The following is a 14,484-nucleotide window of genomic DNA, read 5'->3' as shown; positions in this document are numbered from 1 at the left end:
TAACCAAAGGTTAATGTCCCCTTATCTGAAGGAACACAAAGGACGCCATGCAAGGTATAACGCTCCACTCCCAGCACCGGTTGGGGATCCAGCCTTATCTCAACCCAAAACAGACCGTTACAAACCCAAACTGGCATGTCCTGATGCAGACCGTTCTATTGGAACAATCTGCCCAAGAGCTCTGTTCACTGTCATGACAGTTGAGGAAAAAAAGCACAGGTAAACTGTCAATAAATCATTCGTCAATAAAAATAAAAAAATAAAAAAGACTTACAACAGAAATAATAAATAATAATAATAATGATAATTGTGATAATAAAATCGATATCAGTAGTAGTAGTAATTTTATTTTCATTTATCTTAATGTATTCATTTTATTTTATTTACCATTTTGATACAGTAGTTATCTTATTTTCATTTATTTTAATATATTCATTTTATTTTATTTACTATTTTAATCTATCAATTCATTAATTTTATTACATATTCATCAGTTTTGTTTATCTATATATTTTATTTCATTTCATTTTATATTCCCTCAGGGCCTGACAAAGCGCGTTGGGTTATGCTCACAAACTTTTATATGTATATATATATACACGTCCGTAGGTTATGATGCTGGTCAGGGATCTGTTAAACAGATGTGGTGTAACGTATATGGGTTTATCCGAGTGCAGTGACGCCTCCTTGAGAAACTGAACTGTAGCAGTAGTGTAGTAGTAGTAGTTAAGGAGGAGGGGGTTGGAAGAGATATAAACCCTTTAAAGACAGTATCTGGATGGACATTTAAATTGCCAGGGCGAGTCCACTGTTGTTCATCAGTCGCCGTGGCAGAGTGGGTTAGTAGGCGGTGGACTTCTGGTCCCGCGGTGTTCACCAGTGATCAGGGTTCGAAGCCCTGTTTCGGCATTGTGTTATGTGCTTTGGAAAAGCACTTTACTCCGATTTCATCGGGGAAAATAAAAACGACAATATACTACTGGAGGCCTACTGGCCATAGGGTAGGGGTGGATCTGTTGGAGACCTATTGGCCACAGGGTAAGGCTGGATCTACTGGAGACCTATTGGCCACAGGCCACAGGCCACAGGCCACCGGGCCCCTTTGGATGTACGGACCTCCTGGGGTGGTATTCAAGAGACCATCATACTTGCAGGTAAAGGTGTACCTCCGAGAAAATGTACATGAGGCAAGGCAGGTGTACCTGCGAGTAAATCTACACGAGGCAACGCAAACGGGCCTTGCCTCATGTAGATTCAACCGCAGGTACACCTTTACCGGCAGGTACGATGGATGGTCTCTTGAATACGACGCCTGGTGTCCCAAAGGTGGGCAGTGGGGGTGGGGGCGTGGCGCCTTTGTTGGTCCGTTCACTGAGGAGAAACAAAACAGTGTGACGGGGAGGGGTTAGAGTGACATCTCTTGCAACTAGACTGGGGTGGGGTGGGTGGTAGTGGAATGTTGTGGAGGGGTGGTTGGTTTGGGGTAGGTGGTAGGTGAATGTTGAATGGGTGGAAGGTGAATGTTGTGGTGGAGTGTTTGGGGTGGGAAAGGAGGTTGAAAACTTTGCTTTTAGCGTTAAGAATTTTGAAAAGTCAGTGAACTTTGTGTAGTAGAAGAATACATTTTTAGAATTTTCTAAAGGCTACGAGTTAGCGTTGAGAAAATCATAAAAAATTTTTTTTTAAAAAATTAAAAAAATGCTTTAACGCTAAGCAAACTTAGTGCTGCTAAGATCACTTATATAAATGGTAACCCATCCCAGGCCATGGAAAACACGGGTTTAAAAACAGGAACTGTCTTATCAGTATGAAGATGTGAGCTATCAGACCACGGTGTAACCAGTGACTGGTCTCTTCGTGTGTCCGCCGTTTTATTTTAAGACACATGTACCTGGGTTGTTCAGGTTTACCGGCAGCACTTTATTGAAAAGCACGAGCCAACAGCATTACACTGACGAAAGTGTTTTGTGCACGGTAGGTGCTTTACTATAACAGTAAGTAACGTGTTTTCTCCCTCTCTCTCTCTCTGTGTGTGTGTGTATGTGGGGGAGGGGGGGTGGGGGGTGATAGAAACAGAGACTGAGACAGAGGGACATTGGTGTAATTCTGCTGTCAAGAGACCTTCCTAGACAGTGAGTGACAATTCTTAAATTTTCAATGTGTTTCGATTCTCTCTGCCCCTCTCTTTCTCGCTTTTCACAGTCTGACACGGGTAAATGAAGACATATATTTGTTTGGTTTTTATTATTATTCAGACCATAAGAATAAGTGAGAAATGAGGAAATTACCACCTCCAAATATCCAACTATCTTTTTCTTTGGTCTGTATTATTATTATTAATCATAATGATAATGACGTCACTTATTATCATTATCATATTTACTATTACCATCATCATAACTATAATAAATATCATTGTTATTATGTCATGATTATTATTTACATATTTACTTTATCATCATGATTATTATTATCATTATTATAATATTTTGCTATTATAATTATCATTATCATTATTATTGTCGCTGTCGTTGTCATCGGTGTCAGTCGTCGCCGTCGCTCCTCTTCCTGTCACTAGCCTATTGTTATCATTATTGCTGTTCTTATTGCCATCATCATCATCACCATCGTCATCAACGTCATCCTCATCGCTGTTGTTGGTGTTCTTGTTAATAACATTATGACGTTGTCGTCCACCCCCCCTCCTTTTTTTGTTGTTGTTGAAAAAAGTATATTTCATAAAACATTTATTTTTAAACCTGGTGTTTCAGGTGTGTCAAATCGCCGCTAGCGATATCTGACCACATCACAGGGTCAGTCATGGCGGCTCTCACGAGTGTCTTTCTTGTGACCCTTGTTGCCATGGCAACGCACGCTCGGCCCCCACGTGCGGGGTTGGAGGAGGAGGTGGCCCCGGCAGAGTGAGTCATGCAACACTTCAAATGGTAGTGTTTCAGAGGAACCGCTTCTCCCGAAAACGGAGTACGTCTGCCGCCTATGATTACTTTTAAAAAAAAGAAAAAAGAAAGAAAAAAAGAAGAGATATGAGTGAATTTTTGTTATCTACATATACAGAATACTTTATCTCCAATTAGAGAAATGAACTTGTGATGAAAAACACAATGCACGAGATTCATATTCTATCTGACCTATCTATTTAGCTAGCTATCTATCTAGTTATATAACTGATAACAGGTCCAAACGGCAAGTTAGAAGTGTTCCCAAATCACACACACACACACACACACACACACACACACACACACACACACATACACGCACACATTTCTGTCTTTCATTTCTTTTATTCCTCCCATTCTTCTGTCTGTCTCTTTCTTTCTTTCTTTCTGTCGCTTTCTGTCTTTCCGTCTTTTCTTCCAAACATTCCTTTTTCTCTTGAATTCATTCATCCGTTTTCTTTCTTCTGTATTTCCAGCATGAACCTCCACCAGGCGCAGGCGATGTTCCAACAGACTTTCCACGAGATGGACAAGAACCATGACCACCTGGTGGACTTCAGGGAGTTCATGGAGCCCTACCTGGTTCACGATCATGATAGTGAGTGTCACACACCTGTCTGTGTACCTGTCACACGCCTGATCCATGACAATGATTGCCAGTGCCACCTGTGTCAGTGTGCCAGTGGCTTTCAGTGTGTGTGTCTGTCAGGGTGTCTCTGTCAGTCTGTGTTGGAGTTCTTGAAATGATCCATGGCTCATGACTAACAGTCAGTGCTCTCAGCGATGCCTTTCCATCAGTTTTTAATTCAGGTAAATAGCTACATACACATAACACGATTCAGTGTTTCTCCTTAATCTATTTTTTATTTGTTTATTTATTCATGTGTGATAGAGTAAGCTTGGCACTGAGCTTTAACTTATTATAAGAGATTAAAGAATTAGCACACCCTTGCTCACAGCGCCAAGTTGTAACGAGGTACACTTGGTGGTAAAGGGCTGTGGTTTAGGGATGGATTGAATTTTGATAAAAGAATTGAAACATTAAAGGGGGTAATTTTGGATCAATCTTGTGATGGATCTCTATCCTGTCACAAGGATATTTTTAAGGATCAATATCCTGTCGGCGACGCCACTTTTGTAGCCGTGTACCGAGTGGTTCTAATAGGGTACGGACGGCACAAAAGACTTAACTAAATATTGATTGTCTGTATTAAAGGACAGACGAGAAGAATTCCAGCGCACAGGCCAGGAACATATAGAGGCCAGTCACAAATGGGTTTTTCTATTGTTTTATTTACAATAGTTATGAGAGAAAAACTAAGAAGAGAAGAAGACATGAAAAGAGAAGAAATAATGGAGAAGACAACAAGAAGAGAAGAACTAAGAGAAGACAACTAGGAGAAGAAGACAGTGCCTGGAATGACACAAATAAATGTCATTAGCACAACATGTTGGCACAAGTGAATAATAAAGCACATGTATACATATTACATAGAAAGATTACCACTTGGTATTGCATATGTGTGAAGACCAAACACTGACATCAAATGACATTCCCAATACATTTAAATAGTGCAGTTAAAGTGATTGAAGCTATGCTGATTTAGTGAAAGTACACTGACAGTATAGATTAGGTAAAGCTTACACTGTGTCAAAGTGACTCAAATGAATCAGTTTATCATGTTGCACTATACTGGAGTAAGCCGTAAGGGGAGAGCATGACAACTAAATTACAATTAACAGACTGATACATATCAGGTGGTTTTAACCAATAACTGATATTAATCCAACACTATCTTGTTGTAGTCACAACAGCAGAATACTACACACATCTTAGAGTACTGAGCACACTGTAGCAGAACAACTGATATCAGCATGTAAAATAATACATGAATAATAAACAAGATAATAGAATCAGTGGCTTTGAAATTATACTGGCAAACTGATAGACCAGATAGTAAGTGAAGAACCATCATGGCTTAACCATTAAGTGGTGAATGAACTTTATGCACTCACTAGAACATTCTGGAGCAAACTATCTGTGTCCAGAGACGTCATTGACTGTGACGTTAAGAAGACTCAAATGGCATACTGCTACGAGCATATGACGACATGGTGATTTTCTAGATCAATCATAGCAGAGCTGTGACTAACATGTCAAAGCAATAACTGAACAAAGAATTAACTGAACAAAGCAATAACTGAACATACTCATATGAACACAAGTACTGTGTTGAACAATACAATTTACAAATCAACACATTCTACACACTAGTACTTACAGCCATATGTAGGGAGGTGTCAGCTGTTGTGAGAACACACACGACACACACTCACACTGCCCGCGACGCAGCAAGAGAGAGAGAGAGAGAGAGAGAGAAGCTCTGGTCAGATGACTGACCAGGTATGAAATGACCACTCATCACTCACTGTGCCAATTTATGCAAGTTAAGCGGACTGCAAAGACAGTCACGTGTGCTGCAAACAGATCGACTCTTAATCAAGCGAAATCTGACAACAACTGTGTTTCTGACGTGTTCAGTGATAGATTTCTAAATGATTCCTGAACTGATTTACGTCGTATAAGTTGCAAAAGAAAGAGCTCAACACCTACTTATAATGAGTATAAAATGAAGTGTTGGTTAAGATAAATTTATAATCTTAATTTAAGTCACCTGAACAGGGTCAGTTTTAACGAGCTCGTCGCTGAAAATTACAAACTGCGTTAAATCAGTTTAACGTAGGCAAACATAAATGGAATAGATTTAAAGATGGAATTGCGACGATTCTGCCAGTATATAATACTTGTAGTTTACTGATCTGACAAAAGAGCTATTAATTAATTACGGTGAAGCAGAAACACAGATTCCAGCTCAGTCAATGACGTACCACGATGCGACACTGGTTGAGCCATGAGTAGGTTGTCTGGCGAAGAGGACAAAATGATGTAAGCAGAGTGACGTCACACATTCTGTGTGTGGGTTAGTTGCGAAAACTGACACTTCAGGAGAGATATGTGTACGTGTGTGTGTGTGTGTGTGTGTGTGTGTGTGAGGGGAGGTGGGAGTGCGGGGGGAGGTGGGGTAGAGGATGAGGTATGTGAGTGTATGCATGCCTACACTGTGGGAGCAACAGGATATTGGAACGTATATATATATCTTTGTATGTACGTGTGTGGGGTTGGGGGTGGGAGATATGGGCGTATGTGTGTGTGCTTGTACAAGTAAGTGTTCATCTCTGTGAGTGTGTGTGTGTGTGTGTGTGTGTGTGTGTGTGTGTGTGTGCCGTGGAAGCTGCGATACGTAGACCAGAAATGAGTATGTGGAGGAGGGGGTAGAGGAGGTGCAAGGTAATGTGTGTGTGTGTGTGTGTGTGTGTGTGTGTGTGTGTGTGTGTGTGTTGGAGCTCATGTACGTTTATATGTATTTGACTGTGCTTTCATATCTGTGAAACTGCATGTTTGGTGCATTTCTGTTATGCATGTGTGGGTGTATGTGTGAATGTGTGTCTTCATGTTTTACATTTATCCGCTTATTTATCACCATTGTTGTCTTATTTATTTATTTATGTTTTATTATTATCATTTTATTAGTATTACTAATATTATTACTACTACCTTTTTCTATATTATAATTATTATTTATTTATTTATGCAAGCTTATCTATTATTTATTCCCCCGTTTTTGTTTTTTTTTGTTTTTTGTTTGTTTTTTTTCTCAAGGCCTGACTAAGCGCGTTGGGTTACGCTGCTGGTCAGGCATCTGCTTGGCAGATGTGGTGTAGCGTATATGGTTTTGTCCGAACGCAGTGACGCCTCCTTGAGCTACTGATACTGATACTGATACTGCGAAAACTGTCGTCTGCTAATACAGCTTGTGCGTGAGGCAAGCTGATACAGCTTGTGCGTGAGGCAAGTATTAGAGCAAGCGTAGCGTTTGGTCACATATGTAGGCTAATCCTTTCCTTCAGTTTTTAATCCAGGCAAATGGCTGCATACACATCAAACGATCCAGTGTTTCTCTTTAATCTATTTTTTATTTGTTTATTTATTTAGGCTAATCCTTTCCTTCAGTTTTTAATCCAGGCAAATAGCTACTTACACATACCGTGGTTCAATTTCTCCTTAACCCATTTATCTATATATTTGTTTATTGATTATTCATTTTACGGATTTAAAGATTCAAGTATTTAATTATTTCATTCATTTATCAACTGTTAGTGGGTCAACTTTCTTAACTGCCACATATATACACAGTCCAATACACACTTCATGCATACACACATTAATTTAAAAAAAAAAAACTTTTTACGTATTCTTCTTCTTTATCTATTTTTTAATTCATGCTTCGCTTGGTTGTACACACATTTATTTTACTTTATATTACGCATTCTTCTTCTTCTCCTCTTCCTCCTCTCAGTATCTTCTTTTTAATTCGTACTTTACTATATTTTACGTCTTCTTCTTCTTCTTCGTTATCTACTTTAATTCACGCTTTTTCTGGATGTTTATTGAACTGTTTTCCAGACAACATGGCAGTGACTCTTCAGGAATTCCTGCAGCAGGCACCAGCAGAGGAGAACCAGGAAGTGCTGTCTGCTGACTTCCGGTTCCACGACACCAACCACGACAACACCATCACGGTGCAAGAGATGCGCGATCAGTTTGACACCATTGACACTAACGGTAGGTGCTGTCTCTTTGCTGTGATGTTTTTCCCTTTCTGCTGTGCATATAACCACGCATTAGCAAGTTTCAGTTTCTCAAGAAGGCGCCACTGTATTCGGACAAGTCCATGTACTCAACACCACTTCTGCTGGGAAGATGGCCGACCAGCAGCATAATCCAGCACGCTTCGTGAGGCATTGAGTGCATTATATTATTTAATGTACCTATCAGAGTGGATTTCTTCTGCATAATTTTGCAACAGGACAACACTTATTATTGCAGTGGATTATTTTTCAGTGCGCCAAGTGCGTGCTGTATACGGGACCTCGGTTTATCATCTCATCCGAATGACAAGACACTCAGCTTGGTTTTCCAGTCAAATGTGGGAGAAAAGGATGGATTCGAACCCGGACCATCACAGACCGACGGTATTGGCTATCTAAGGCGTCCCAGTTAAGCATTCTATCAATGGTTATATAGGCCTGTATACAGAGAGAGAGAGAGAGAGAGGAAGTGGGGGGTGAGTGGTGGTCGAAGTGATGCGTGTAATTTGTAACTGTTTCTTTCATTTAAAGCCTGAGCCCTGCAGGGCCAGGTGACAAAAGGCGATCTTTGCAGCGCTAAGTTTGCTTTAAGATTGTTCCTAAGTTTCCGTGTTCTGTTTGTTCTGTATGCTACCCCACTGTCTGATGTTATATACCGTCACTGTCTCTCGCACGAGAGCTTCGCAGACGACACTCAACTCTATCAGTCGGCTTCTATTGCTGAAACTGATAAACTGATGACACACGTACTTACAAGTGTACAACAGACTTGAAGTCTTGAATGACCTTCAACAAACTACAACTAAATGATGAAAAGATTGAACTGTTGCTTGCTTGCCCCAAGAAATTTATGAACCACCTGTCTCTCCCTCATTCTCTTCTGGTAAACAACAGTCATTCAGTTCCTGTCTCACAATCAGTGCAGAGTCTCAGTGTCAGTCTTGACCACAGTCTGTCATTTCAGCAACACATTTCAAACATTTGCAAATATTGAGTTGCGAAGAATTAGTTCTATTCGGCATTACCTTCTATGGAAGCAACCAAAACATTAGTCTGTGCATTTGTTTTGTCTAGGATTGATTACAGCAACTCTGTTCTTGTCGACATTCCAAAAACTTCACTGGATAAACTTCAGAGAGTTCAGAACAATGCTGCTGGACTTTTTTTCAGATCCTCTTAATTTGAACATGTTACTCCTCTCTTCCACTCTCTTCACTGGCTACCAGTTAAAAAAAAAAGAATTGAATGCAAGCTTTGCGCTCTGACGTTTTCTGCCCTCTCAAGCTCTGGTCCTCGCCATCTCTCTGACCTCCTTGAAGTGTACATTCCAACTCGACACCTAATTCGTTCTGCTTCTGATCACCGGATACCAGGCTTTTAAAACTCCCTGTTGCAAAAAACGAAGCAACAGGGTCAAAGATCTTTTATTTCCAGTCTCCGTCATTGTGGAACAAACTAACATTGCATCATTCTGTCTCTCTGAAATCTTTTAAGTCTGCTCTAAAAACACATCATTTCTAACAGCAGTAACAGCAGGTTATCTTATCTTGGTGTAATTTGGTTTTGGGTGCATGTTTTGTTGTGGAGAGGCTGTTTGCCGTGTGTGTGTGTGTGTGTGTGTGTGTGTGTGTGTGTGTGGCGGGGTGCTGGCGAGTGTCCGTGCGTTCGTGTGTGTGTGCGTGCCTGAGTGCGTGTTGCAGGGATGCATTTTATTTCATTTTGGTTTCATTTGTTGGTTAAATCTTAATTTCAATGTGAGTATGTTTTGAAAGAATTGATTGCATGAGTGAGTTTGTAAAAAGGACTGATTGTATGTTCATTGTCTTACTTAATCTTTTCTTTTTCTCTTTCTCTCTTTTTTGGCGCCTGTGCAGCTCTTTAGATTTTTTCTGTAATGGTATGATTGTATGTGTCTTTTCAGATCCATGTGCCTCTGTGGGTTTTTGGGAAATAAAGTTTTAGTGTCACTGTTTTCTAGGGGGCGTCATGGCTGGGTGGGTGGTTTCCAATGTTTAGTTGCGAGAGTGTTTTCTGGCACGTGCTTCCGTGTGTGTGTGGGTGGAGTATTGATGGGGGAGGAGAGGAGTGGGGAATGAAATGTAAAGCGCTTTAAGCAGTATTTCTGGAGAAACGCGCTATATAAATGTCCATTATTATTATTATTATTATTAATTGGAATTTACTGTGGAGTTGGGAACATTCTTAACTCAAAGCAAACTTAGCGCTGCAAGTTCGCTCATGCAACCCACCCGTGAGCCTATGACAGAAAAGGCGCTAATTGTTATTATTATTTGGTGTTACGTTTTTCTTTCTTTTTTCCCATTACAGAAAACCAAGAAATCAGTCAAGAAGAGTTCGTGGCTTTCGGAACAGTGGTAAGCATACATGTGTTACTGCACGTGTTTATGTTTCACTTCAAGGACCGAACACATCAACACGATGCTCCGTAGCAGAATCGTTCATGTGATGAACTTCTGACCCAGTGTTCACCAGTGATCAGGGTTCAAGACCCCGTTTCGGCATGATGTTTGTGTCCTTGGGAAAGGCGCTTTACTCCGATTTTCAGTCCTCACTCCGTCCAGGTGTGGATGGTTATACCTACCTGACTTGGGTTGGGGAAGTTACAACGGCAGAAGGAGAGGCTTGGTCCCCACCTTCCTGTGCCGAACCCCGGACACAGGGGATGTCAGTTGTTCATTGCCTCGATGGCTGTAACTGCGGTAACTGAATGTGTGTACACGTACATATGAATACCAAAGTCAGTAGAGTGGATTGTCATTGGTGAAATGTGGACATGTTCCTAACTCAGATCGTCAGTTTGTGAATCATGCGGTAACAAGTTTGTGCCAGACCTCATTTCCATGATGTAAGAAAAAAAGGACAACTTTAAAGCAAGACGGTGACAACAAAAGCGACTGCCACAGTGGCAACACACACACACACGCACGCACACTCGTAACCACTGTGACGTGCGCTCACACATACACGTCGTGCATGCCAGTACACACACACATGCATGCACACGCACTCACACAAACGTCACGCTTCAATAAACGGACGACCACGAGGGGAGTTTTACTGAAATGTTCCACGACCTAATTAATTTGGATAGAGTTGGAAATAAAATTTAGTCTTGACATGGTAGTGAGTGCTGTACAATACAACCCATGAAAGAAGATCCTATTTACATTTATTCAGTTGCGCTTTTCCACAGTTCTAAGATATTCAGCGAAAAAACAAAAACAAAACAAGGTGTGTGTGTGTGTGTGTGTGTGTGTGTGTGTGTGTGCAGCTGTTCACAGATAAGTCTCACCCGTCCTTTGAAGAATCGCCTGTGGGGAAGTAACTTCGACATTTGACCTTGACGAGTGCAGCACGTGTGACGTCATTGACACGTCATTCCTTGCATTGGAGTCACAAAGCGCTATCGTGATGATTGTACCAAACTGAATGTGTATAACACGGATTTGCTTTTTCCCGTACAACCTATTAAACCGGTCGGATCTTTCATACACTGTCTTCCCGCCTTCCCACAATAAACTGTTAATGTTACACAGAAATTAGATTAGATCCTGGTCGTCTTTTCTGATTTGCACATGTATCAGTTAGGGTACGTTCACACTAGGCTGTAACCACGATCTAACCAAATGGTCACATTGAGGGATGTAACAACTACCATGAGACAAACTCTAGATTTTTCATACAGCATGTGTGAACGGAAAGCGTCTAACCACTGTCTAACTATTTGGCTCCGCCCCTTTTCCCGCGCGTTTTTTGACTGAGAGCAGCAGTTCTCCCTCGCTGGCTGGGTTTTGTTTTGCGCTGAAGTTAGACTGGTGGCATCTAACTACCGTTGTAACTTCGTTCTAACTTGAACAAGTTACAAGCCAAGTTACAGGGGTGCTGTGGCTGAGGCGTCATGTACAGATTGGGGTATACTTTTGTTTTCTGTGGTTCCCGTGGGTTTCCATGAGGTGGGGGGTCTTGAGGTTGTGCATCTCCACCAGCAAAAAATCTATGGCCTCCTGCTTCTGGTCCTCAGTCAGGTGTCCCTCCACTGCCTTCTTGCCTCTCTTGCCCTTCCCCTTGCCTTTGCCCTTGCCAGCACCGGCGGTAGTCTCACAGGCAGGTGGGGTGGATGGGGGCTCCTGCAGTCGCTCATCCTGCTCACGTGCAGCCAGGGACAGGTCTGAAGCAGCAACATCAGAGTCAGAAGACGACATGTCGAAAAATCAGTCTCGTGTGTCGTGGATTCGTGTAGACGCAGCAAGAAGAACGAAAAAAATGACAGTCAGCCAGCTTAAATACATTCACACTGTAACTGATCAAGTTACAACACGCGTCGATGTAACTCACTGTAACTGACCCCAACCATGCAAAGAAGGTTGCAATCACTTGCAGTCGGTTAGATGTGTCGGGCCAGACAATTTGCATACCGCACGCAGCGTGCGTGCAAGGCATGCTATTTTGTTTTGACGTCGGAGTTTTTTTCAAACTCGGCTCCGCCTCTATTTTCTGCTCTAACTCACTGGAACCGACGGGGACTAGTGTGAATGCCTTTGTAACCGTTTATAACTTGATCGGGCGATGTAACCTCGAAAATTTTTTATCTCCCGAGTCATATTTTTGGGGGCCATCTAACCACCTATCTAACCAAAAATCGGGTCTTCCCGAAAAATCGTCTAACCGATGGGAACCCACTGCAACCAAAAATTCGTGGTTCCAGTGAGTTAGAGAGCGATGTAACCATTTGGTTACATCGTGGTTACAGCCTAGTGTGAACGTAGCATTAGGAATGCTAAAGTCAGTGTGTCCTCCACTATCACTGAGGACGTTGATGTTGTTGACTTCCGTTTTACGATGTTAGGCTGTTTTTTTTCTTCTTTAATATTGGCTTCTGTTTATCTGAAATGTTCATCTTTGATTCCACCGTCCATCTTTTCACCCTGTTTCCCCTAGCTAATCATACTGCCCCCTCACCACACTTCTTTATCAACTTTTTTTTCTTTTATGACAACATTTAGGTTTTAAAGTTAATACTGCACAGAAGCTGTTTTATATTCTTGTGTGTGTGTGGGTGTGTGTGTGTGTGTGTGTTGAAGTTCATCAAGCAAGACGATGTGATAGCGCAGACACTGTGTGCCTCTCAATCAAACCTTCGGTGTATACCCCCCTCCTTCCATACCCCCACCCTTCACTCACCCTCCGCCCGCACTTCCACTCCCACAACAATACGACAACGACAACAACAAAGAAAACCTGCGACCAGTCCCCATGTGGAAAAATAAAACCCCGAATGTGTCAAGGAAAGTAACATAAAGAGTACTTTCTCATAAAGACTGTTCACTTAAATGTGATAATGGGAGGAGGAGAAGAAGAATTGTACTTCTAGCTTTGTTTGTTCCAAGGTTAAAGGACATTTGATGTTTACTGTTTATTTAAAAAAATTCTTTTCCATATTTTATTTTTGCCCCCCGCACCCCCCCCCCCCCCCCCCCCGTTTTATTAGTTTTATTATTCAATTATTATTATTATTATTATTATTATTATTATTATTAGCAGCCTATTCTGAAGTCGACAAATTTCCAGTCCAGAGATCAAGTCACAGGAACACCGAAGGACAACTGACGCCAGCAACTTGATGTGTCAATCATGTATTTACTTGGTTTGTTTATTGATTTTGTCTTCTAATGCTCATGTTTACACAAACCTAGGGTAGACTCTCATGGTCTACCTAGCGCGTTGGTTTGATTCGAAGGTCAGGCATCTGCTCCTCTTTTTCCATTTTTTTCTTCTCCCCGAAACATGTGGCCCTGTGCTTGCCATAGTGTACCTATGTGGATCAGTGACGGCACATTGTGACATCTCCTTGAAACCTAAACCAACGACTGGGTGTTGGCCTTAGACAACGTGACCCAAGGAGCGGGAGCTAATGGTCTGTTATCAAATCAAAATCCCAACTCAAAATCAAACCGGTGTAATGTCCCAATTCGTCCCCCTCCCCTTCGCCTTCCCCCCAGCCCCCTCCCTCCCCTTCCGTAGGTCCGGCCCTGTGGGACGTTTTTATTTATTATTAAGACTTTGGTTTCCTGAAACATCCCCCGGGTGAATTTCTGGTGTTTCGGTAACCCCCCCCCCCCCCCCCCGCCTCCCACCCGGGGTTTAACATATTTTAAAGAACATGAATTATCGCCACCACCACCCTACGCCCACCCCTCCTTTTTCTCTCTTTTTTTTTTTTATTTTTAATTTTTTTTGTTATAAACCTGGAGTCGCTCTCTGGGGTACGGGTTGAAATGGGTCATCCCTAATTCGCCCCCCACCCCTTCCACCCTTCAACCCCACAGTCTGTGTTCCCACAGGTCTATGCACCAACAGGTCATGTTCCAACAGGTTTCTGGCAACTGCTGGACACACCTGACCACGACCTATAGGTCCTTTGACTGCGTTATTTTTTGTCATGCTTGTCCATTATTTTGAGAGGCAGGTTTTGACCGCTGCCTACTTTCTAACCCACTGACCAGTGCTGACTATCTAACTGCTCGCTAAATAAGTTAATTCCTATTAGTATTCAGACCGTATTACTTTGTGACGGTTTTGCAGTAAAAGGACTTGTTGACACGACTATCGGCTGACCACTAAAGGGGGTAAAGGGTGGAGATTTTTCCGATCCCCCAGGTCAACAAAAATGCAGACCTGCCAGTGCCTAAACCCCTTCGTGTGTATACGCACACAGGAGATCAAATACGCACGCTAAAGATCCTTAACTCATGTCAGCGTTCGGTGGGTTATGGAGACATGAAAATACCCAGCA

General features: G+C 42.0%; 1 protein-coding gene across 1 annotated transcript; it reads left to right on the top strand.

Annotated features, from left to right (window-relative positions):
* The first annotated feature begins 2,799 nt into the window (after positions 1 to 2,799).
* On the top strand, positions 2,800 to 11,173 carry LOC143289479 (uncharacterized). Its single transcript, XM_076598456.1, has 5 exons — positions 2,800 to 2,921; positions 3,437 to 3,558; positions 7,486 to 7,644; positions 9,999 to 10,045; positions 10,963 to 11,173. The coding sequence occupies exons 1-5, from the start codon at positions 2,821 to 2,823 to the stop codon at positions 11,014 to 11,016; spliced, it is 483 nt and encodes a 160-aa protein (XP_076454571.1). The 5' UTR covers positions 2,800 to 2,820; the 3' UTR covers positions 11,017 to 11,173.
* Positions 11,174 to 14,484: the final 3,311 nt, after the last annotated feature.

The sequence above is a fragment of the Babylonia areolata genome, chromosome 14, assembly GCF_041734735.1.
Source record: "Babylonia areolata isolate BAREFJ2019XMU chromosome 14, ASM4173473v1, whole genome shotgun sequence".
Classification (NCBI taxonomy): Eukaryota; Metazoa; Mollusca; class Gastropoda; order Neogastropoda; family Buccinidae; genus Babylonia; species Babylonia areolata.
This window is presented reverse-complemented; position numbering and strand designations above follow the sequence as displayed.

What these genes read in the sequence shown, in the direction of transcription:
- LOC143289479 (XM_076598456.1), top strand. Translation starts at nt 2,821, where the DNA reads ATGGCGGCTCTCACGAGTGTCTTTCTTGTGACCCTTGTTGCCATGGCA. An exon ending in GAGGAGGTGGCCCCGGCAGA is followed by an intron (nt 2,922 to 3,436) that starts GTGAGTCATGCA and finishes CTGTATTTCCAG; the next exon opens with CATGAACCTCCACCAGGCGC. An exon ending in CCTGGTTCACGATCATGATA is followed by an intron (nt 3,559 to 7,485) that starts GTGAGTGTCACA and finishes ACTGTTTTCCAG; the next exon opens with ACAACATGGCAGTGACTCTT.